Source organism: Suncus etruscus, chromosome 14 (genome assembly GCF_024139225.1).
Source record: "Suncus etruscus isolate mSunEtr1 chromosome 14, mSunEtr1.pri.cur, whole genome shotgun sequence".
In the NCBI taxonomy this organism is placed as follows: Eukaryota; Metazoa; Chordata; class Mammalia; order Eulipotyphla; family Soricidae; genus Suncus; species Suncus etruscus.
The window spans coordinates 68,279,919-68,302,661 of NC_064861.1; the positions used below are offsets into that span (position 1 = coordinate 68,279,919).

Here is a 22,743-nt window from a genome sequence, read left to right on the forward strand (position 1 = left end):
AAGGACGGTGGTTCGAATCCGGGCAATCCAGATGGTCCTCGAGCCTGTCAGGAGTGATTTCTGAGCATAGAGACAGGAGTAACTCCTGAGCGCTGCCGGGTGTGACCCAAAAAACAAAAACAAAAACAAACAAACCTACAAGGTTGGGGTCAGAATGATAGTACAGCAGGAAGGGTACTAGTTTTGCATACAGCCAACCCAGGTTCCATCTATGGCATCCCATATGGTTCCCTGAGTCCACCAGGAATAACTCCTTAGCAGTTCTGGATATGGCCCCAAAACAAGGCAACAAAATAAAACAAAATTCTCAATCATGGAAAACCCATTTGGACTAACTAGCTGACTTCAACAGTAACAGCTAAAGAATGGTGCCTTGTGACCTACAGACCTCCTGGCAGGTCTGTATCTCAGAGGAAAGAGTCCACAGGTCATTTTATGGGTCATCTAAGAGGACAGGAAAGAAGAGCAGTGGCCTGCTTAACTCCTAATAGCAAAACCCTGGAAGGAACCATTAGGAGGAGAAAAGATAACCAGTTGGTGGATGTTCACCCAATGGAACATTGCTCAACAAAACGAGTCAAGCAGAGAAAACCAGGACCCACAACCTAGATTAGATTAAGCAGAAGCAGCCAGACACAGAGCAAACAGTCAGATCCTTCTGATATGAAAGCAAAGAAAAAGCAAAACTAAGCAATGGAGACAGAGTCAGATTAGCAAGTAAGTGAGGGAGATAGTATGGAAAGGGATGCCAGAAAATCTTCAGTGATGCTGAAATACAATCAAAATACAGGAAACCAAAAGTGAAAACAGTTTATGGAAACCTTTTTTTTTTTTTTAATTAAGGCACCATGTGTACAAAGTTGTTCATGGAAAGCTATTTTAAAAAAGGAGCCTAGGGCCTGGAGAGATAGCACAGCGGTGTTTGCCTTGCAAGCAGCCGATCCAGGACCAAAGGTGGTTGGTTCGAATCCCGGTGTCCCATATGGTCCCCCATGCCTGCCAGGAGCTATTTCTCAGCAGATAGCCAGGAGTAACCCCTGAGCACTGCCGGGTGTGACCCAAAAACCAAAAAAAAAAGGAGCCTAAAAAAAAGGAGCCTAATGAACATCTAAGGATTAAAATATATAATCACTGATATCAACTGATACATGGAAGAACATATAGGGTATAGACGAAAGGGAGTATGTAATACAGAAGACAATTAATGTAAAAATATTCAATGTATAAAATACTTGGAGGCAAAAAAAGGGATGAAAAATATGGAAAAGTATCAAAATATGGGGAACAGAGTGAAGAAAAAACATCTAACTGATCTGTTATTTGGTTTTTGGTTTCTGAGCGTTTTGTTTGTTTTGGGGCCACATCTAGCAATGCTCAGGGATTATTCCTAGTAGAGCTCAGGAGACCAGATAGGATACTGGGACTGAACCTGGTCCAGTGGTTTACAAGGCAAGTGCCCTACCCACTCTACTATCCTCCAGCCCCTGATGTGGTATTTATAACTGCCTTGAAGAAATGGAATAAGAGGATGAAGAAGCAATATTTGGTTTGTTTTTTACTTTGGTTTTTGGTCATGTTCAGGGGTTATTCCTGACTCTGTGCTCAGAAATCCCTGATAGGCTCAGGGGACCTATGAGATGCAGGGGGTTGAACCTGGGTCAGCTGCACGCAAAGCAAATGCCCTCTTGGCTGTGCTATCACTCCAGCACCAAAGGGAAGCAATATTTGTGAGAAAAAAAAATTAGTAAAGATTTTACAAGTGATCATGGCCAATGAACCACAGATTCAACAAGTGCTTTCCTAGGGCTAAGAAAGTGGCAGCAGTGGTAGAACACAACCCTTGTATACATGAAGTTAGTGGTTCACAAAGAACCGAGATTCACATTGGAATGTGTTGAAGAAATACATAAATGAAGGTAGAATAGTTCAAAGGGCTGAAAGAACAGAGTGTGTCCTTGGGACCATGTGGAGCCCCTAAAGAAGGAGTAAACTTCAGAATACTGTCATGAGTAATTGAACACTTCCAGAATGGCCTCCAAAGCATAAGAAATACAAATATGAGGGGCTGGAGAGATAGCACAGTGATAGGGCATTTGCCTTGCAAGCAGCAGATCCAGGACCGACAGTGGTTCGAAGCCCAACATCCCTTATGGTCTCCTGAGCCTGCTGGGAGTGATTTCTGAGCACAGAGCCAGGACTAATTCCTGAGCGCCACTGGGTGTGACCCAAAAACCAAAAATTATATATATACATATATGTAATATATATGAACCATATACCCTCAAAAGGTTTTTGCTGTTGGTTTGGTTTTGGGGGTACACTTGGTGGTGCTCAGGGGTTATTCCCAACTCTCAGCTCAGGAATCATTTCCTGGAGACCTTGGGGAACCATACAGAGTGGCAGTTATTGAACACAGGTCAGCCACATGCAAGGTAAGCACTATACCACTGTGCTATTGCTCTGGCCCCCCAGAAAGTTTTTTTGTTTTTGTTTTTGTTTTTTTTAGGTCACACCTGGCAGTGCTCAGGGGTTACTCCTGGCTCTATGCTCAGAAATTGCTCCTGGCAGGCTCAGGGGACCATATGGGATGTCAGGATTCGAACCACCATCCTTCTGCATGCAAGGCAAAAATGCCTTACCTCGGGCCCGGAGAGATAGCACAGCGGTGTTTGCCTTGCAAGCAGCCGATCCAGGACCAAAGGTGGTTGGTTCGAATCCCGGTGTCCCATATGGTCCCCCGTGCCTGCCAGGAGCTATTTCTGAGCAGACAGCCAGGAGTAACCCCTGAGCACCGCCGGGTGTGGCCCAAAAAAACAAAAAAACAAAACAAAAAAAAAATGCCTTACCTCCATGCTATCTCTGGCCTCCAGAAAGTTTTCTATAAATTGGACCAAAGAGCCTGAAGAGATAGTATAGTGGTTAGGGAGTTTTACCTTGCACATAGCCGATAGAGGTTTGTTTCCTGGCATATCGAATGGTCTACCCCAAACCCCACCAGGAGTGATTCCTGAGTACAAAGCAGGAGTAAGAAGAGAGCAATGCCAGGTGCCCTGGCCCCCAAATAAAGATGTGGAAGAAAGCAATGGGTTCTGCAAGAATTTTCCTTTCTTTTTCTTTTTTTTTTTTTTTTTGGTGGTGGTGGGGGGGCACACTCAGAGGCACTCAGGGGTTACTCCTGGCTCTCTGCTCAGAAATCACTCCTAGGGGCCGGAGAGATAGCATGGAGGTAAGGCGTTTGCCTCTCATGCAGGAGGTCATCGGTTCGAATCCCGGCGTCCCATATATGGTCCTCCCGTGCCTGCCAGGAGCAATTTCTGAGCCTGGAGCCAGGAATAACCCCTGAGCACTGCCGGGTGTGACCCAAAAACCACACACAAAAAAAAAAAAAAAAAGAAAAAAAAAAAGAAATCACTCCTAGCAGGCACGGGGGATCATATAATGGGATGCCAGGATTCAAATCACCATTGGTCCTGGGTTGGCCGCTTGCAAGGCAAATGCCTACCACTGTGCTATCTCTTTGGCCCCTGGAAAATTTTTCTAAGAAGAAAGTAGTTGCTACAATGCAGTGAATCAGTGCCTATCTCAGACATGGTGACCCCCATGCTGGAGCAATAGCTTAGCAGGAACGGTGCTGGTCTTGCACACAGCTGACCTGGGATCAATCTCAGAATCCCATATAGTCCCCCCAATACTGCCAAGAATGATCCCAAAGCAGCCCTATTTCAATTAAGACCAAGAGATAAGTCCACTATCAAAAGAGTGAACTGTAAATCCTCCAAGTCTTTGGAACACTCTAGATTCGGTTCTTTGACAGCATGTGCTGAAGATTGGAGACCAGCTAGGATGACCCAGGTTAGGGTTCAAGGGTCAAAGGCACTGAAGAAAAGCAAGCAAAGAAGGAATCAGTCCCTGTGGAAGATGACTGGAGTTGGGGTACACAGGAGAGCTGGCTACTTCTTTTTTTTTTTTTTTTTTTTTTTTTGGTTTTTGGGTCACACCCGGCAGTGCTCAGGGGTTACTCCTGGCTCCACGCTCAGAAATTGCACCTGGCAGGCATGGGGGACCATATGGGATGGCAGGATTTGAATCAATGACCTTATGCATGAAAGGCAAATGCCTTACCTCCATGCTATCTCTCGGCCCAAAGAGCTGGATACTTTTAAAGGGGAAACTGCCGACCATTAGATCCCCTGTCAAAAATCCCCTATTCAAAGCCTGGGTTAGATTCCCACCACCCCAAACATAAACCCAGGTGGGTGGGAAGTATCCCAATTACTACCAGGGGAAAACAAAACAAAACCAGAATGTCAAACAAGAAACCAAAAGCCTAAAATTATGAAGTAGATTTTTCTATTCTAAATGCTTCCCTGGGGTGGCTCAGATGGCCAGAGAGTAAACTATAATTTATTCCCTCAACGTACTTTAAAAGAAAGCGAGAAATAATTAGGTATGCTTGGCATTCTCCCGATTTTTAATTAGCTCAACACTTTGTGAATTCTTCCCTGTTATCAAGCCCACCATATGTGGAAAAACTAGCAAATAAATAGAAGTCCAGCTTCAGTTAATTATAGACATGCTCTTCGTATGAATGCATTTCAGTAATTGTTGACTTTCGGGCTGAGCAGACGCGAAGTCATGTTCATTTACAAAGGGTGACATGACAGCCGCTAACAGAATCAAGCCTGTAAAACAGATGTGGCTTCTCCATTGAGATGCGCTCGTCCATTAGTGGCACAGTAACATCCAACCTAGAGGCCTGTGCTGCCCTCACTTCACCCTCCCCATCTCTCCTAAACCTAGGAAGGCTCAGCAAACTGCTCCCGAGAACCTCTGAACAGATGCTTCTCCTCTGTGACACCCCCCTGTGGTGCAGGGAAATGAATCCAGTCCCTTGGCCACTAAGCCACATTCTAACCTAAGTGAACCAGTGCGGTGCCAGCCTTCCACCAGGGCACTATCAAGGTGGCCAAGGGGATTCCTTATCAGAACACCGTGCTTCCAGGAGGGTGAGGGAAAGAACTCGGTCGAGCCCAATGGGCCTAAGTGCTGATGCCACAGGGAACAGTCTCAGGGCTTTAGGACTTTCAGGCAGGCTGACCATGACCTACACACCTACCAAGTGATAAAGCCTGGATTTCCAGAATTTCCAGATTTCCTGAGTCAAGAAGACAGTTTTGTAAAAGAGATTATTGAACCCAAGATCAGAGGAGAAATGGGGGCCATACCTGGGAAACATGTTACTAGAGGTCTGGGGATTCAATGAAAAAAAAAAAGAAATTCAGCAGTAAGGGCACTTTTCTTACACATAGCCAACCCCGCATCCCAGATGATCCCCCAAGCCTGCCAAGAATAACTCTTGACCTTGCAAGCAGTCGATCCAGGACCAAAGGTGGTTGGTTCGAATCCCGGTGTCCCATATGGTCCCCGGGCCTGCTAGGAGCTATTTCTGAGCAGACAGCCAGGAGTAACCCCTGAGCACTGCCGGGTGTGGCCCAAAGACCAAAAAAAAAAAAAAAAAGAATAACTCTTGAGTGCAGAGTCAAGAGTAACCCCTTGGGGCTGGAGATAGCATGGAGGTAGGGTGTTTGCCTTTCATGCAGAAGGACGGTGGTTGAATCCTGGCATTCCATATGGTCCCCCGAGCCTGCCAGGAGCAATTTCTGAGCATAGAGCCAAGAGTAACTCCTGAGCACTGCTGGGTGTGACCACAAAAAAAAGAGTAACTCCTGAGCACTTCTGGATGTGACCCCCACAAGAAAAAGATCAGAAAAAAAAAATTTCTAAAATGATGGGAATAAGTTTTTTTGGTTTTTTTTTTTTTTTTTTTTGGTTTTTGGGCCACACCTGGTGACACTCAGGGGTTACTCCTGGCTATGCACTCAGAAATTGCTCCTGGCTTAGGGGACCATATGGGAAGACGGGGGATCGAACAGCATGTGGTCCGTCTTAGGCAAGCTCAGGCAAAGCAGAGCCTTACCCCTTGCGCCAACACTCGGGCCCCTGAATTTCATTGTGGCTGATTTGTTTTAGGTTTGCTGTGTGTTCTGAAAGGGTGATGGGATCAAAGCTGAGACCTGACACAAGCCAGGCATACACCCTACTAAGAGACATGCCCTCTGTTCTATGGCTTTGTTTGGGGGCCTATGTTCAGGGACTATGGAAGTAGCTTTGGATTAGAGCACTTACATTGCATGTGTGAATCCATAAATTCAATTCCTGGCACCATTGGAAAAAAAAAGATTATGTAGGGAGAAAATGACAGATTGATCTTAAGCAGCAAATGACTCAAATCAATGCTTGGTTAGTATGCTCAGTTGTTCTACTTTATATCACTTTATTTACATACTATCAATTTCCAAAGTCAAGCTGGGAGTATGACTCAGCTCATTCACGCATACTCACATACTCATACATACAGAGAGATATAATTACAGTGTGAGTGTTATCGCTCTAGCCCCATGGCAAAATTTTTTTTTTTTTTTGGTTTTTGGGCCACACCTGGCAGTGCTCAGGGGTTACTCCTGGCTGGCTGCTCAGAAATAGCTCCTGGCAGGCACGGGGGACCATATGGGACACCGGGATTCGAACCAACCACCTTTGGTCCTGGATCAGCTGCTTGCAAGGCAAACGCCGCTGTGCTATCTCTCCAGGCCCCTGACCCGTGAATTTCTGTCAAAGTATATTTGGTTTCAATTTCTCTCTCTCTCTCTCTCCCTCTCTCTCTTTTTTTGGTTTTTGGGCCACACCCGGCGGTGCTCAGGGGTTACTCCTGGCTGGCTGCTCAGAAATAGCTCCTGGCAGGCATGGGGGACCATATGGGACACCGGGATTCGAACCAACCACCTTTGGTCCTGGATCGGCTGCTTGCAAGGCAAACACCGCTGTGCTATCTCTCCGGGCCCGATGGCAAATTTTTTTTTTTGTTTTGTTTTGTTTCTTCGGGCCACACCCATTTAATGCTCAGGGGTTACTCCTGGCTACGCGCTCAGAAATTGCCCCTGGCTTGGGGGGACCATAAATGGCCTGTCTGTCATCCGTGTTTTTACCTAGGAGGCGATCCTGCTGCTAGTCACAATGCCCATTAATACAGGCCAACATGGGGACCTCAAGAAAGAGGAGACGACTTAGATTCCTTTGAGATCCTGAACCTGAGAAACATGTTACTAGAGGTCTGGGGATTCAATGAAAAAAAAAAAATTCAAGGGCCAGAGGGATAGCATAGTGGGTAGGGCATTTTCCTTGGATCCAGCCAACCCAGGTTCGATCCCTGGCATTCCATCTGGTCACCGGTGCCTGCCAGGAGTAAAGGAGTAATGCAGAGCCAGGAGTAACCCTGAGTGCCGTTGGGTGTGCCCGAGTGAGCAAGAAAGAGAGAGAGAGAGAGAGAGAGAGAGAGAGAGAGAGAGAGAGAGAGAGGAAAGGAGGGAGGGAAAGAGACATAGAGGGAGGGAGGGAGAGAGGAAGAGAGGGAGAGGAGAGAGGGAAGGAGGGAGGGAGGGAGAGAGAGAGAAAGACTAACAAACCCCTCTGGGACTGAAAAAGCATTTTACAAACCAAGAGGACTTATAAACCCAAGACAGACATGATGTTTTTGTCTAAGTATTTCTTGGGGGGAGCCCACACCTGGAAGTTCTCAGGAGTTACTCTTGGTAGTACTCATGGGAACCATACAAGATGCTGGGATTGAAACCACATGCAAGGCAAGCACCATGCCAGTTGGGCTATCTCCCCAGCCCAAGGTAGACACAACTTTTTTTTTTGGGGGCCACACCTGTTTGACGCTCAGGGGTTACTCCTGGCTATGTGCTCAGAAATCGCCCCCTGGCTTGGGGGGACCATATGGGATGCCGGGGGATCGAACCGTGGTCCGTTCCTTGGTAGCGCTTACAAGGCAGACACCTTATCTCTAGTGCCACCTTCCCGGCCCCAGATACAACTTTTAAACCTAAGTCTGTGATTTCAGTTTGACTACTCGAACCAAAAGTCCTATGTAATAAAATAATGCATTAACTGATAATGATGCTGAGATTGCTAAATTGCCAAGTAACATCTGCCTTGGATCTGAAGGACAGAGGCCTGGCCACAGGGAGGGACCACAAGGCCTGTACCCTCTGCTTGTGTGTTCCAGACATACCTGGGCTAGACAGGAAAAACAAACAAGGTACATCACCTTCTGAGAAACATCACAGAAAACAAGGCCGCTGAAATGTATGAGCCCCTGAGCATTCCCTGCTTATCAGAAAGTCTCTAACATAATAAGTCTTCTGTTACATAACAGATGATCATGACAATTCTGTGCACTTTTCATCCTGCAATTGCTTATCTGTTGGGTTTTGTTTTGTTTAGGACTGCATACAGTGGTGCTCAGGGTTTACTCACAGCTCTGCACATGAATGTCATTCCTGGTGTACTCCAGGGACCGTATAGAATGCTGGGGATTGAGCCTAGGTCGGTTTGGTGCAAAGCAAACGTCCTCCCCTCTGTAATTTCTCTCCAGTCCTGTTTTTTTACTTTGACCAGGGAATTCTTCTGAAATTTAACTTCCTAGCGACCTCTTTGCAAGAGAACTTCTCTTGGTTTGTTTTTGGGGTCACATCCTGCAGTGTTTGGGGTTGGGGATGCGCTGCTCAGTTCTTTGCTGGGTATTGAACTCATTCTCTGTGCACTCTCTGGTCCCTTGCAAAAGAAAATATTTTCCGGGGCCCAAGAGATAGAATGGAGGTAAGGTGTTTGCCTTGCATGCAGAAGGACAGTGGTTCGAATCCCGGAATCCCATATGGTTCTCCGAGCCTGCCAGGGGCGATTTCTGAGCGCAGAGCCAGGAGTAACTCCTGAGCACGCTGCCGGGTGTGACCCCTACACACAAAAAAAGGAAATGTTTCTTTCTGAAAGCTTTCATCCCTGACCTCATACCACAAAGGGAGAGAAGAAAACCCTCTGAGCCAATTCCAGAGTCATATCCACCACATTATGTTAGCCACATAGCAGAGGTGAGGCCTGGAGTCCCCAGGAGGCCTTGAAAGCACAGGGGCCTTCTTCATTTCTTTCCTTTTCCTTTATTCCCCTTCCTTCCTCCTTTTCCTTTTTTTTTTTTTTTTTTTTTTTTGGTATTTTTGGACCACACCCATTTGATGCTCAGGGAATACTCCTAGCTAAGCGCTCAGAAATTGTCCTGGATTGGGGGGACCAGATGGGATGCCGGAGGATCGAACCGAAGTCCTTCCTTGGCTAGCGCTTGCAAGGCAGACACCTTACCTCTAGTGCCACCTCTCTGGCCCCAACTTTCTTTTTACCTTCCTTCCTTCCCTCCTTCCTTCCCTCCTTCCTTCTTTCCTTCCTTCCTTCCTTCCTCCCTTCCTTCCTTCCTTCCTTCCTTCCTTCCTTCCTCCCTCCCTCCCTCCTTCCCTCCCTCTCTCCCTCCCTCCCTCCCTCCCTCCCTCCCTCTCTCCCTCCCTCCCTCCCTTCCTTCATTCCATCCTTCCTTCCTCCAGAGAAATTCTCCCACCTACCCCTATCTCCACCCCCACCAGTCACCTTAACAGAGTTGTCCTGACTTGAGGTTGCCAGAATGTGCTCACTATCTGGGTGCCAGTCCAGGCCATGGATCTTGGAGAGGTGGGCCGCGAGGTATTCCACGGCTGTGCTGGGTTTCTGCAACAGGATGACACGCAGGGAGGTTTGTTGAGTGAGCACAGCTGGGGCTCTGGCACACACCACTGATGCCAAGCAGGGCACACAGTTATACTCCAATACCATCTCCATCCCCAGTGGCCCTTGGTTTGGTTCACAGCACCCAGAGCAACAGGACCAGACAAGAATCCCTTCTTGCCCCATTCTGGCTACATGGCCTGTTCCCAGCCCAGGCCTGGCTCCCATACAGGGCACAGGACAGAAGAACATCCCTCCCCCTCTGACAAGATCTTTGGTAGCTCCAATAGGAGTACAGAAAGGAGCCAAGATAAAGGAACACTGTATGTATGTACAAAGTCCATGGTGAAACTCCCAAATCAATTTCTTTTTTTCTTTTTTTTTTTTTTTTTTTTTGTGGTTTTTGGGCCACACCCGGTGGTGCTCAGGGATTACTCCTGGCTGTCTGCTCAGAAATAGCTCCTGGCAGGCACGGGGGACCATATGGGACACCGGGATTCGAACCAACCACCTTTGGTTCTGGATCGGCTGCTTGCAAGGCAAACGCCGCTGTGCTATCTCTCCAGGCCCGCAAATCAATTTCTTCACCTTACCTACAGCCCTGACAATCCCATACACTTGCTGGACAAATGAACCAACCCTTTCAGCATTTCTTCAAACCTCCACACCCCCATTTATTTTTGTTTTAGCTTTTTGGTGTCATACCCACCAGTATTCAGAATCACTTCACATGGGCTCGGGGGACTAGATGGGGTGCCAAGGGATCAATCCCAGGTGAATCACATGCAAGGCAACACCCTGCCAACTGTACTATTTCTCTCAATCCCAAACCCATTTCAAAATGCTATACAGGGGGCTGGAGAACAGTAAAGTCAGTAGGGCATTTGCCTGGTATGTTGCCAACTGAGGTTAAATCCCTGGCATCCCAGATGGTCTCCCAAGCCTGCCAGGAGTGATTCCTGAGTGCAAAGCTAGGTGTAACCCCTGAGCACCACCAGGTATGGCCCAAAACCAAAAACTTATAAGTACCCAAACCCTAATCAGCATGACCTCTGAAATCATTTGGTCCTATCATCTGGAAAGGGTAGTTTCCAGGGCACCTTGGCCTCTCTGGTCCAGCACGCCACATCCATATGTGTGTGTGAAGAAGGGGTCACTCACCCGCTTGTCCCAGATCCTTACATCCCCATCGTGGCTGGTGGCCAGGCAGTTGGCATTTTTTTTATTCCATTTGACCTGGGAGGCCCCCGCTGTAGAGAAATTAGAAAAAGGAGCTGCCAGATACTGGGGGTGGAGAGGCTGGATCATGAACTCGATGGGGGATGGACAATGAGACAGAGAATTGCAGGATGCTAGGACTGCCTTGGCCTCTGGGAATAAATGAATTAATATTGGGGCCAGAGAGATAGCATGGAGGTAAGGCGTTTGCCTTACATGCAGAAGGACGGAAGTTCGAATCCCGGCATCCCATATGGTCCCCTGAGCCTGCTGGGCAATTTCTTTTTTTATTTTTTTTATTTTTTTGTGGTTTTTGGGTCACACCCGGCAGTGCTCAGGGGTTACTCCTGGCTCCATGCTCAGAAATTGCTCCTGGCAGGCACAGGGGACCATATGGGATGCTGGGATTCGAACTGATGACCTCTTGCATGAAAGGCAAACGCTTTACCTCCATGCTATCTCTCCAGCCCCTTTTATTTTTTTATTTTATTTTATTTTTTTTTTTATTTTGCAATTTGGCAATTTCTGAGTATAGAGCCCGAAGTAGCCCCTGAACGCTGCTGGGTGAGACCCAAAAACCAAAATAAATAAATAAATAAATAAATAAAAATAAAAATAGGCCAGAGAGATAGCATGGAGGTAAAGTGTTTGCCTTTCATACAGGTCATTGGTTCAAATCCCAGCACCCCATATGGTCCCCCGAGCCTGCCAGGAGCAATTTCTGAGCAAGGAGCCAGGAGTAACCCCTGAGCGCTGCCGGGTGTGACCCAAAAACCAAAAAAAAAAAAATAATAATAATAATAATAATAAAATAAAAATAAAAATGAAAAAGAAATACCCCAGGAACAGGAAGAGTGAGAATTAGTTGAGAGAATCAGGTCAGTTAGGGAGAAAGTCTACTGACAGGCAGTCAGTGGGGAAACATGGCTTTTTTTTTTTTTTTTTTTTTGGTGGTTTTTGGGTCACACCCAACAGTGCTCAGGGGTTACTCCTGGCTCCACGCTCAGAAACTGCTCCTGGCAGGCATGGGGGGGGACCATATGGGACGCTGGGATTCAAACCGATGACCTTCTGCATAAAAGGCAAACGCCTTACCTCCATGCTATCTCTCCAGCCCCGGGAAACATGGCTTTGACTGAGCAGGTCGGGAGGGATCAATGGGCTGGTAATGGATTTGTCAAACCACCATGGAGCCCCACATGGGTGCTCCCAAGGGCTCTCGCCCTAGTCATCTGAAGGGACAACAGACTCCCAGACAGACTCACACCCAGACTGAAGACTGAAGCCCTGCTACAGGCTACGCCCAAGGCTTTTTCATTCTGGGATCAAAAGCTCCAGGCACCCACCCGCCTTGGGCACCACTGCAGTGTGGGGGAGGGGATTACTGGGCCCACACAGTGGGTTGGGAGAGAGAATACTTGTTCCAGTCGGAAGCAGTCTTTTCCCTGTTCTGCGACAAAGGGGTAACAATAATGACTAAAGAGCTAAGGGAAGGAAGGGAGGAGATAGAGCTAAGGGAGAAAAGTGACATCAGGGATGGGAAATGGTAATCCAGGATATAACCACAGTTCCAAATGCTCCTTAAAAAGAACTCAACTAGGACTAGGACAATAGCACAGAGGGGAGGGGCTTTGCCTTGCAAGCAGTCAACCCAGGTTCTATTATCAGCATCCAGAATATGGTCCCCCTGAGCACTGCCAGGAGTGATCTCTGAGTGCAGAGCTTGGAGGAGCATGCACTTACCAACTGCAGACAGGGCAACACTAGGCTTCCTGGTGTCCCTGAAACAGAAGAGCAGAGATCAGGACTACTGTCAGAGCACAGAGGGGAGGACTCTGGCTTTTCACAATTGATGGAAACGGACACCCTAGGGGAAGGAAATAGAGAATGGAATGGAATAGGGGATGGGAAGGGAATAAACAATAGGAAGGAAATAAGGAACAGAAAGGAAATGGGAAACAGGGAATGGGGGCAGGAAGAGAACAGGATCCAGAAGCAGGGGTTGAGCAGTTGCTGCCCACATCCATCATCCTGGTCCCTGCAGCTTGGTGTACTCCATTCTAGCTAAAGATCCAAGCACCCATCTCCCCCTTGCTGTTAAGGCCCAGTTAGCAAAGCTGGGGCCGGAGCAATAGCTCAGCAGTAGGACATCTGGCTTGCAAGCTGCCAACCCAGGATAGACCCGGGTTCCATCCCTGGCATCCCAAAAAGTCCCCTGAGCCTTCCAGGAGTGATTTTCTGAGTGCAGAGCCAGGAATAACCTGAGTGCCACCAGGTGTAGCTCATAAACAAAACAAACAAACGAAATAAAATAAAACAGTTGGCAAAGCTTACTGCAAAGCTGAGTGCTGGCGATCAGGGCCCCAGTAACCCCTTCAGCCACTGCCCTTGTGGGTCCCTTCTGAGAAGACACTGGGAGTTCCCAGGTGAGAGCGAACCCAGGGGAGTAGGTTCTCTCTCGGGGGCCTCCCTGATGCTGTGTCTCTCCCTCCCCATGAGTGCTCCTTTCACCTCCCAAATGAGCATCTGCTTCTTCATAGGGTAATCATCTGGAGAAAACCAAACTAAGATTTTGCAGGGGAAGGAGGAACTTGAGCCATAACCAGCGGTACTCGGAAGGCCAATCCCAGAGGTGTTCAGGGGCTACCCTAGCTCTGTTCAGGCAATCATGCAGGACCAGAGTCAAGCCAAGGCCGGCTACATGCAAGGCAAGCACCTGAGCCCCGTACTATCTCTCTAGCCCCCAAAACTAAGACATCTGATCTCTAAAAGGAAGGTTACAGAATGTCCCCCCACCACTAAGAGGTAAGGCTGTCCTTACTTGATATCCCAAATGTAGATATAGGTGTCCACGGAGCTAGTCACCAGGAGATCAGGTTCAAACACTGCCCAGTCCAGGTCACTGGTAACATAATGGTGAAGAGAAACAAAGGGGGAGAAATTCAGGGCCCAGTTGCAAAGCCCTTAAAAGATTTAATCTCTGGAGGCCTCAAAATAGTCCCCGAAATAGAATGGGAATCTGCTGGTCCTCTGAGTCATCAGGGAAGGGTCAAGGCCTTTTCTGGGGTCATCACCACTTAATGATCTTTTTATTCCCCCTAAAGAAATGGTGCATTTCCTCACTTCCTTAACTCCCTCCCTCCTTTCCTTCCTTCCTCTATTCTTTTTCTTCTCTCTTCCCTCCCTCTCTACCACTAATACTATCACTCCCCAAAGGCCTGTCCACCCAAATACCAAGGCCCCTCACTGCCCAAGTCAGCTCACCTCATCTGCATGCCCTGCCACCATTTCCCAGAAAACAAATTTGGGCCCAGAGAAAGGCTGCAGCAGGAGCACTTCAGGCTCCTAGAGATGCCCCCGCAGTGCCACGTACTGGCGGCGTGGGAAATCTATGCAGCTCGCCCTGATGTTTTGATGGTCCTGGAAGCTGAGGAGTCTGTTGGTCGCTTCACCTCCCCATAGAGCAACTCTCTGCTCTGATCCTCCCTCCAAATAAGGCTAGATCTATCTAGGATGGAATCTTTTTTTTTTTTTTTTTTTGGGCCACACCCTGTGACGCTCAGGGTTACTCCTGGCTATGCGCTCAGAAGTTGCTCCTGGCTTCTTGGGGGACCATATGGGACGCCGGGGGATCGAACCGCGGTCCGTCCTAGGCTAGCGCAGGCAAGGCAGGCACCTTACCTCCAGCGCCACCACCCGGCCCCTAGGATGGAATCTTAACTTTTTTTTCCACCCCCAGGATCCAAAAGCCTACCAGGGCTGAAGCAATAGGGAGACTCAAGCCTGAGAGGAGAAGAAAGGGGAGACCTGAGAGCAGGTAAGATGAGCAGAACCTACCTGATAACACGAGTGTGGCCCTGCAAGCTTGTGCCCACTTCCCCGCTGCCATCCTTCCACTTATACAGGTCGACCCGCTGATTACTCTGCAACGACAAGAGGGCCAGAAGGTGGCAGGTGGGACAGCAAGACAGACAGAAACTTCTAGGGCCTTCCCTGGAAGGGACACAGACCAAGAAGGAACACAGCACAGAAACTCTCTCCCCAGCTAATCTCAGCCTGGTCAAAGACATGGAGGGTCGGTAGAGGCAGTGCCTACTTCCAAAGGCACCGCCTGGCCCGGCAGAGCAGGGTGTATACGATGGACCTCTGTGCCCCTCCAAACATCTCCCCAACACCTCCCTTGAGGGCTGACTAGAGATTCTTTTTGGTTTTTGTTTTTTGGGTCACACCCAGTGGCACTCAGAGGTTACTCCTGGATCTGCACTCAGAAATTGTTCCTGACAGGCACGGGGGGTCCATATGGGATGCCAGAATTCAAACCACCGTCTGCATGCAAGCAAACATCACCCTACCGCTATGCTATCTCTCCGGCCCCGTGACTGGAGATTCTGAGGCTTCCCCACCATGCTATTAAGGCTGCAGCCTACCTATGACACAGACACCGCAGAAGAGCCAGAACCACCACCAAATGGTGGCCAGGAGGGCAAGAGTATACAAGAGTCCTTAAAATCGGCCTTGAATAAATGTCTAAGAGGCTTAAGCAGAAAGACATGGGGAAATGGGCCAGAAGAATCCAACATTAACATTAACATCATAGGAAAAAGAAAGGAAAATTAGTTCAATCAGACCTATACTTCACCTACAGCGATAAACAAGCAAAGATTCCCTAAATTGTTGTTAGATTACACCTTGTTTTACCAAAACAAAGATCATCCCTGGTTCCTTTATATCTGTTTGTTTACAACTTGATTTTACCCCATGTAAAGCTGGGCAGGACTGGCTCAGGATAGCTTGAGCCACCTCTCCTTTCTCTGTCCTTACTCCCCAACCAGGGGGTGGTCTCTAGACTCAATAAAACAACCATTCTGGCAGGCAACTCACTCTTTTTTTTTGTTTGTTTGTTTTGTTTTGTTTTTGGGCCACACCCGTTTGACGCTCAGGGGTTACTCCTGGCTATGCACTCAGAAATCGCCCCTGGCTTGGGGGGACCATATGGGGCGCCGGGGGATCGAACCGTGGTCCGTCCTACGCTAGCGCTTGCAAGGCAGACACTTTACCTCTAGCGCCACCTTCCCGGCCCCGCAACTCACTCTTGATACAAGGTAGAAAACTGCCAAAATACATGTTTCGCCTGGTTTGGATTATTTCATGTGTGACCCTATTTCAGACCCATTCACCCAGGATTGGAAACATGGAATGTGGGGTGATTTTATAAATTGTGAGAGTTTTTTGGTTTGGTTTGGTTTGATTTGGGGGCTACACCTGGCGGTGCTCAGGGGTCACTCCTGACTCTGCACTCAGGAATCACTTCTGTCAGTGCTTGGGGGAATATGTGGATGCCGGGGATTGAACCCAGGTAAGCTGCATGCAAGGCAAGTGCCCTACCCACTGTATTATTGTTCCAGTCCCTAAATTGTGAGTTTATAAAATAATAACGAGAAATGACTAATAGACAAGGGCCATGCCAAACCTTATTAGTCAAGATGACTAACAAGCAAAGACTCCCTAAATATTGTGAGTTTATAAAACAATCAAAGTGAATAAAGATGACTAATAGGTAGGGGCCACTCAATAACTTCTGAACTGATGTTTATAGAGGAAGGTGACTTTCATCTTAGCCCACAGAGACAGATGTTCAAAATTCTGGAGATTTCATCCAGGAATGTCTGTGTCTAATTCTAAAATAGGTAAAGTTCCAGTGAAGAGGTTAGGATTCAAAATACCTTCCCCAGGGGCCAGAGCGATAGCACAGCAGGTAGGGTGTTTGTCTTAAACATGGCAGAACTGGGTTGGATCACTGGTATCAGTAGGATCCCAGGAGCCCGCCAGGAATAATTCCTGAGTGCAGAGCCAGGAGTAACTCCTAAGTGCGCCGGGTGTGTCTCAGAAACAAACAGATGAAAAAGACAAAAACAAAAAAAATCCCTTCCCCAGTGGGAGCAAGAGTAGAAAATCCCCCTCATCTCACAAGAGGGTCCTGTCATTATCCTGCCAGTCCCACGTCACACATCACACATTAGCTGCCTTTTCCTCTGTTCTGCCTGATAATTTATAACAGTGTTATTATGAGGGTCTAAGCTTACTACACCATACCCACACCCCAGCCCAAGGTTCCCTCTCATCTATCTGCCCCTCTGCCCACTGCTCTCCAAACTCACTGAAGCTGCAAAGTAGTGCGCAAAGCTGTCATGAGGATTCCACTGCACAGTTCCAATGTCCCACTTGCTCTGACGAGAGATCTTTCGGTGACCTTCGAAAGGGGCATCAAGATTAACAATGTAGAGGAATCTGCGGCTGTGAGAACAAGATTGGCAGGAGATAGTGGCATTAGCACAGCAATAGAAAAGCATGTTCGGGGCTGAGAAATAGCATGAGGTAAGGTGTTTGCCTTTCATGCAGAAGGTCATTGGTTTGAATCCCAGCGTCCCATATGGTCTCCCGTGTCTGCCAGGAGCAATTTCTGAGCGTGGAGCCAGGAGTAACCCCTGAGCACTGCTGGGTGTGACCCAAAAAACACATACAAAAAAAAATAAAAATAAAGAAAAAAAAAAAAAAGAAAGAAAAGAAATGCACGTTCGGACTGAGGACAGTGAGAAAACTCTGCCTCAAGACTCCCCAGTTAGGGCCCAGAGAGATAGCACAGCGGCGTTTGCCTTGCAAGCAGCCGATCCAGGACCAAAGGTGGTTGGTTTGAATCCCGGTGTCCCATGTGGTCCCCCATGCCTGCCAGGAGCTATTTCTGAGCAGACAGCCAGGAGTCACCCCTGAGCACCACTGGGTGTGGCCCAAAAACCAAAAATAAAATAAAATAGACTCCCCAATTAGAGCTAATTTTTTTTTTTTTGATTTTTGGGTCACACCCGGCTGCGCTCAGGGATTATTCCTAGCTCTTAGCTCAGAAATCACTCCTAGCAGGCTCGGGGGACCATATGGAATACCAGAATTCAAATCACTGTCCTTCTGCATGCAAGGCAAACACCCTACCTCCATGCTATCTCTCCAGCCCCATAGATCTTTTTTTTTTTTTTTTTTTTTTTTTTTTTGGTTTTTGGGCCACACCCTGTGAGGCTCAGGGGTTACTCCTGGCTATACGCTCAGAAGTTGCTCCTGGCTTCTTGGGGGACCATATGGGACGCCGGGGGATCGAACCGCGGTCCGTCCTAGGTTAGCGCAGGCAAGGCAGGCACCTTACCTCCAGCGCCACCGCCCAGCCCTAGATCTTTTTTTTTTAATATGGAATGCTTCAGGCCCGGAGAGATAGCACAGTGGTGTTTGCCTTGCAAGCAGCTGATCCAGGACCAAAGGTGGTTGGTTCGAATCCCGGTGTCCCATATGGTCCCCCGTGCCTGCCAGGAGCTATTTCTAAGTAGACAGCCAGGAGTAACCCCTGAGCACCATCGGATGTGGCCCAAAAACCAAATAAATAAATAAATAAACAAACAAATAAATACATATGGAATGCTTCATGAATTTGTGTGTCATCCGTGCACAGGGGCCATGCTAATCTTCTCTGTATCATTCCAATTTTAGTATATGTGCTGCCGAAGTGATCACTAGATCTAACATGTTTACTTCTCTGCAAGGCTGACAAGGGACAGTGGAATGACCCAGGCAGCAGCCTCCAGAGAGACCCCTTCAGGGGGTTCCTCTACTGCATATTAGGTGATGCTCCCCTCTTCTGACCAGGTTCAGCTCCAACCCACCCCAGCCCAACCTCTTCCAAGCTACTTCCCTAATCCCCCTGAGAATTGGTCCTCTTCCAAGCAGACTTCCCTAACCAGAGAATTGGTCCCATCTCCTACTCTGTGGCAGCCACCACAGCCCTGAATAACAACATGCCTCACATCTGGCTCTCCTCCAGGAAGGACTAAGGTGCCACCTCAAAAAAATATTATACGGGGCCCAAGAGATAGCATGGAGGTAGAGCGTTTGTCTTGCATGCAGAAAGACAATGGCTTAAATCCCGGCATCCCATATGATCATCTGAGTCTGCAGGAGCAATTTCTGAGTGTAGAGCCAGGAGTAACCCCTGAGCGTTGCCGGGTGTGACCCAAAAACAAAACAAAAAAAAGTTATATTGGAGGGTGGAAAGATAGCACAACAGTAGGGTGTTTGCACTGCACGCGGTTGACCCAGGACAGGCCTGAGTTAAATTCCCAGCATCCCATATGGTCCCCTGAGCCTGCCAGGAGCGACTTCTGAGCACAGAGCCAGAAGTAAACCCTGAGCACTGCTGGGTGTGGCCCAAAAACCAAATATAAATAAATAAATAAATAAAAATAAGTAAACAGAAAAGCAAAGCCTGGTTTGTGAATGAACATATTAATGACCAAGCTGGTGGATGCCTCTGAGAGTGCTCAGACTCCAGTGTCCCATGAACAGGGAAGGGCTGAGGCCACACTTGACTGTGCTGGTGCAGTGCCAGAGTTGCTGACAGATGCGGGGGAGCCTTTGTTGTCAGAATCCTCAGCTTTTTGAGTCAGAAAGCACTACAGTGACTCTATGATTCCGTTTCAGCCTGAGGAGAGCTAATTCAACCATGAGAAGGCAGAAATGCAGGGAGACCAACAGAAAAAAATGTCCAGGGGCTCAAAAGACGTGGTCCCACCAAAGGAGGGCCTGGACCCCCTCAATCTTTGTGAGCCCTGAGAGCACCCACAGAACACAGCCAACATGAGACAAAAGGTTGTGCAACTGCTCAGCAGGGTTGAGGCACAAATGAACCAGAGACCGTCCACACAGGCCCCCAGGGTTACCAGGCTGAGCTTAAGCCCTACACCTGAGAAGTTGAATTTTTTTTTTTAATTTTTGGACCACATATGGCAGTGCTCAGGGGCTACTCCTGGCTCTGTGCTCAGAGGACCACATGAGATACCGGAGATTGAACCCAGTGTGAGCAAGGCAAATACCCTACTTACTGTACTAGGGCTCTAGCCCCAAAGCTAAGAGTCTTTTCCAATTCCCCAACAGCCTTCTCTTCCTTTCGTTCTTCTCCCTCCTTTGATCCCACCTTTCCCACCCTCCTTCCTTTCCCTGGGGATCGAACTCAGGGCCTCACACAAGTAAAGTAGGTGCCCCACCCATCGCCAGCCTCAAAGACTTCTGACTTCCAGTATCCTTCCAGAAACCCGGGCAGTCCAAATTTGCAAAGCTCCCACTTACCCAGAAAGCACCGCATGCTGCCCGAGACAGTCCACAGACATGGCAGTGGCCTACGGGAGAAATACAGAGTGAGTGGAGGCCAGGAAAACAGCTCAAGCTGGAACTGACTCACGGCTAATCCTGCGGTCTACGTTTCCCCCTGATCTTGAGAGGCCACAGCCAGCAAGTTTCTACCATGCAACTAACCTCGACAGCAAATTCTTACATGGAGCCTTCCAGGGTCTCATCAAGTCTCACAAGGCACCTTCAAGACAGGGCAGCTGCTTTCTGGCAACCCTGCCCCTCAGGTCCCCTTCCCAATATGGGGAGTGTAGACACACAGCTGGCCTTGTTTCTCTAAACGGGAAGTTATGGGACCTCTGGGAATCCAAGCAAATAAAGCTACTAAAACCTCTTCCAAGAAAAGTATCACCTGAGTCACCATGCGCTTGTACATGCATGTAGATATGGACATGTATGCAGTAAGGACACACACACAGTCACATGGGACACTCTGGGTGGCACAAATAACCAGTAACAGCAACACACTGTTCCCCTCTGCTGATCCAAGACACACTTGTTTGTTTGTTTTGTTTTGGGGCACATTTAGAGATGCTCAGGGCTTACTCCTGGCAGTGCTCAGGGAATCCTCTGGGATGCCGGAGATCGAACCTGGGTTGGCTATCACTCCAGCCTACTGAGATCATACTCTTGTATCTGAAATGCTTGTTCACATTTAATCTGAAATGTCTATTAGGGCCGGAGTGATGGCGCAGCGGTAGGGTATTTGCCTTGCACGCTGCTGACCCAGAACAGACTACGGTTTGATCCCCCGGTGATCCATAAGGTCCCCGAGCCAGGAGCAATTTCTGAGTGCATAGCCAGGAGTAACCCCTGAGTGTTACTGGGTGAGGCCCAAAAACAACAAAAAAGAAGAAATGTCTACCATGGTGCTGGACTTGTTTACATGCTCCATGGTTTCCTGGTTCATGGGGAGTACAGCAAGACCTCACAAGAATTAAATGGGTCTGCACTTGGACAGAAGCTCATGGTGGATCTGAAAAGTGGCCGTTACCCCTCAAGTCTCCTCTTTGGCCAAGGTCGCGCCCTGCTGTGTTCTCAGAACTATCTGACACAGCATGTGCCATGCTCTTATTTTTAGAGGCTCTTTTCTCAAGAGAGACTCTCATTATGGACCTTCAGCTTCCCCCCTCCCTCTCCCAGTCACAAATAGTAAAGAAAATCTCTCCCCCGCTCTGGCTCATTTTCCTGATGGCTTCTCACACGTGTCCAGTCCTCAGAGACATGTCATTAGAGAAGGAATATTGAGGACAAGAAGCCAGAAGGCGCTGGGCGACAGCCGGAGAGTTATCATTACGAGGCCTTCGTTCCAATGGAGTCGTGAGCAGAGAAGCCCAGCTGGAAAAGCCAGCAGTGAACTGAGATGCTATTTTCAGAGCTCTCCAGCATGATTTCTAGATGCATGGTCTGAAAGCAGGCAAGACGGCACCCCCAGCTGGGTATAGGACTGTCCTTCTGTAGTGGGTACTGGTGCCAGAATCCTAACAAGGCCACCAAATCTAGCCGTGCGGTGGACATATATTTTCTTTACACTATCCAAGCACCCAGTGCTGCTGTGAAGAGACTCTGCAGATGGGAACAAGGCCCAAATCTGGGGCCTTTAAAACGGAAACAGCTGAAACTGGCACATATCCCTCAGCAGGTCAGGCTCCCTGAAATAAAGGCTCTTTGAATCAAGTTATTTCACCTTAGCACACAGGCTGTGACCTTGGGGAACAGACCAACTCCCCCAAAGACACGCAGCAGAATGACACCAGAACGGAAAAAGTCACAGAAACAAAACTGAATCAAGGTGGCTAGGGACAGGGTGTGGGTATGAGAGATAGAAGTTACTATTTTTTTTTTGTTTTATTTTTGTTTTTCAGCCACACCTGGAGGTTTAGTTAGGGCTTATTCCTGGCTCTGTGCTCAGGGATCTACTCCTGGCTTTGCACTCAGAGGACCCTATCGGGTGCCAGGGATCGAACCCAGGTTGGCCTGCTGTGCTGTTTCTCCAGCTGCTACAGTTTCTCTTTGAAAAAGATGATGTTCTCAGGGGGATAAAAAGGTAAAAGAACATGAGACTAGATCATATTGCCCACCCACCCCATAAGAACATACTTAACTGACACCTTGTGTTTTGTTGTTTTTTTAAGGCCACATCTGATGATGCTCAGGAGTTATTTCTGGCTCTGTGCTTAGGAATCTCTCTTGGTGGTGCTTGGGGGACCATATGGGATGCCAGGACTGACCCTAGGTCAGCCCCGTGCAGGGCAGACACCCTCCCTGCTGTACTTTCTCTCCAGGACCTCAACTGACATCTTGATCTCTGTATCAGAGCCAATGAACAGAGAAGCCTGCCTCATGGCCTGTTCCAGAGCCACAAGCTAATAAACAGATGTTTCCAACTACTAAGCCGAGGATGTGATGGTGGAAATACTGAAAACAGGCAATCTGGGTAATTATGCATTTAAAAAAACAAAAGTCGTGCTCTTTGACTCCGAGATTCCACCTCCAGAATCTACCCAAAATACAGCAATACTTGTATACACAGAGCTGCTTACTTGGTGTTCTCTGCAAGCTAATTATGCGTCTCTATAGAGTGGACTATTCTGGAGGCATTAAAAAGTGACACCAAAATTGCAGAAGGAAAAAAAAACTACAAATAGAGTAGCA

At 48.1% G+C, this 22,743-nt stretch overlaps 1 protein-coding gene and 1 non-coding gene across 3 annotated transcripts in view; both read right to left on the bottom strand.

Annotated features, from left to right (window-relative positions):
* WDR59 (WD repeat domain 59) overlaps positions 1-22,743 on the bottom strand; it is a 75,170-nt gene that overhangs the window by 43,903 nt on the left and 8,524 nt on the right. For both annotated transcript variants that reach the window (XM_049786340.1, XM_049786339.1), the window contains exons 2-8: positions 20,029-20,078; positions 17,025-17,160; positions 14,704-14,789; positions 13,688-13,768; positions 12,610-12,647; positions 10,810-10,898; positions 9,535-9,651 (exon numbers count right to left, since the gene is read on the bottom strand). In XM_049786340.1, coding sequence (XP_049642297.1) covers positions 9,535-9,651; positions 10,810-10,898; positions 12,610-12,647; positions 13,688-13,768; positions 14,704-14,789; positions 17,025-17,160; positions 20,029-20,078 — 597 coding nt within the window. The remainder of the gene's footprint in view (positions 1-9,534; positions 9,652-10,809; positions 10,899-12,609; positions 12,648-13,687; positions 13,769-14,703; positions 14,790-17,024; positions 17,161-20,028; positions 20,079-22,743) is intronic.
* On the bottom strand, positions 18,314-18,420 carry LOC126029127 (U6 spliceosomal RNA). The gene has a single exon (XR_007502779.1). It is a non-coding gene; the product is annotated as a U6 spliceosomal RNA (small nuclear RNA).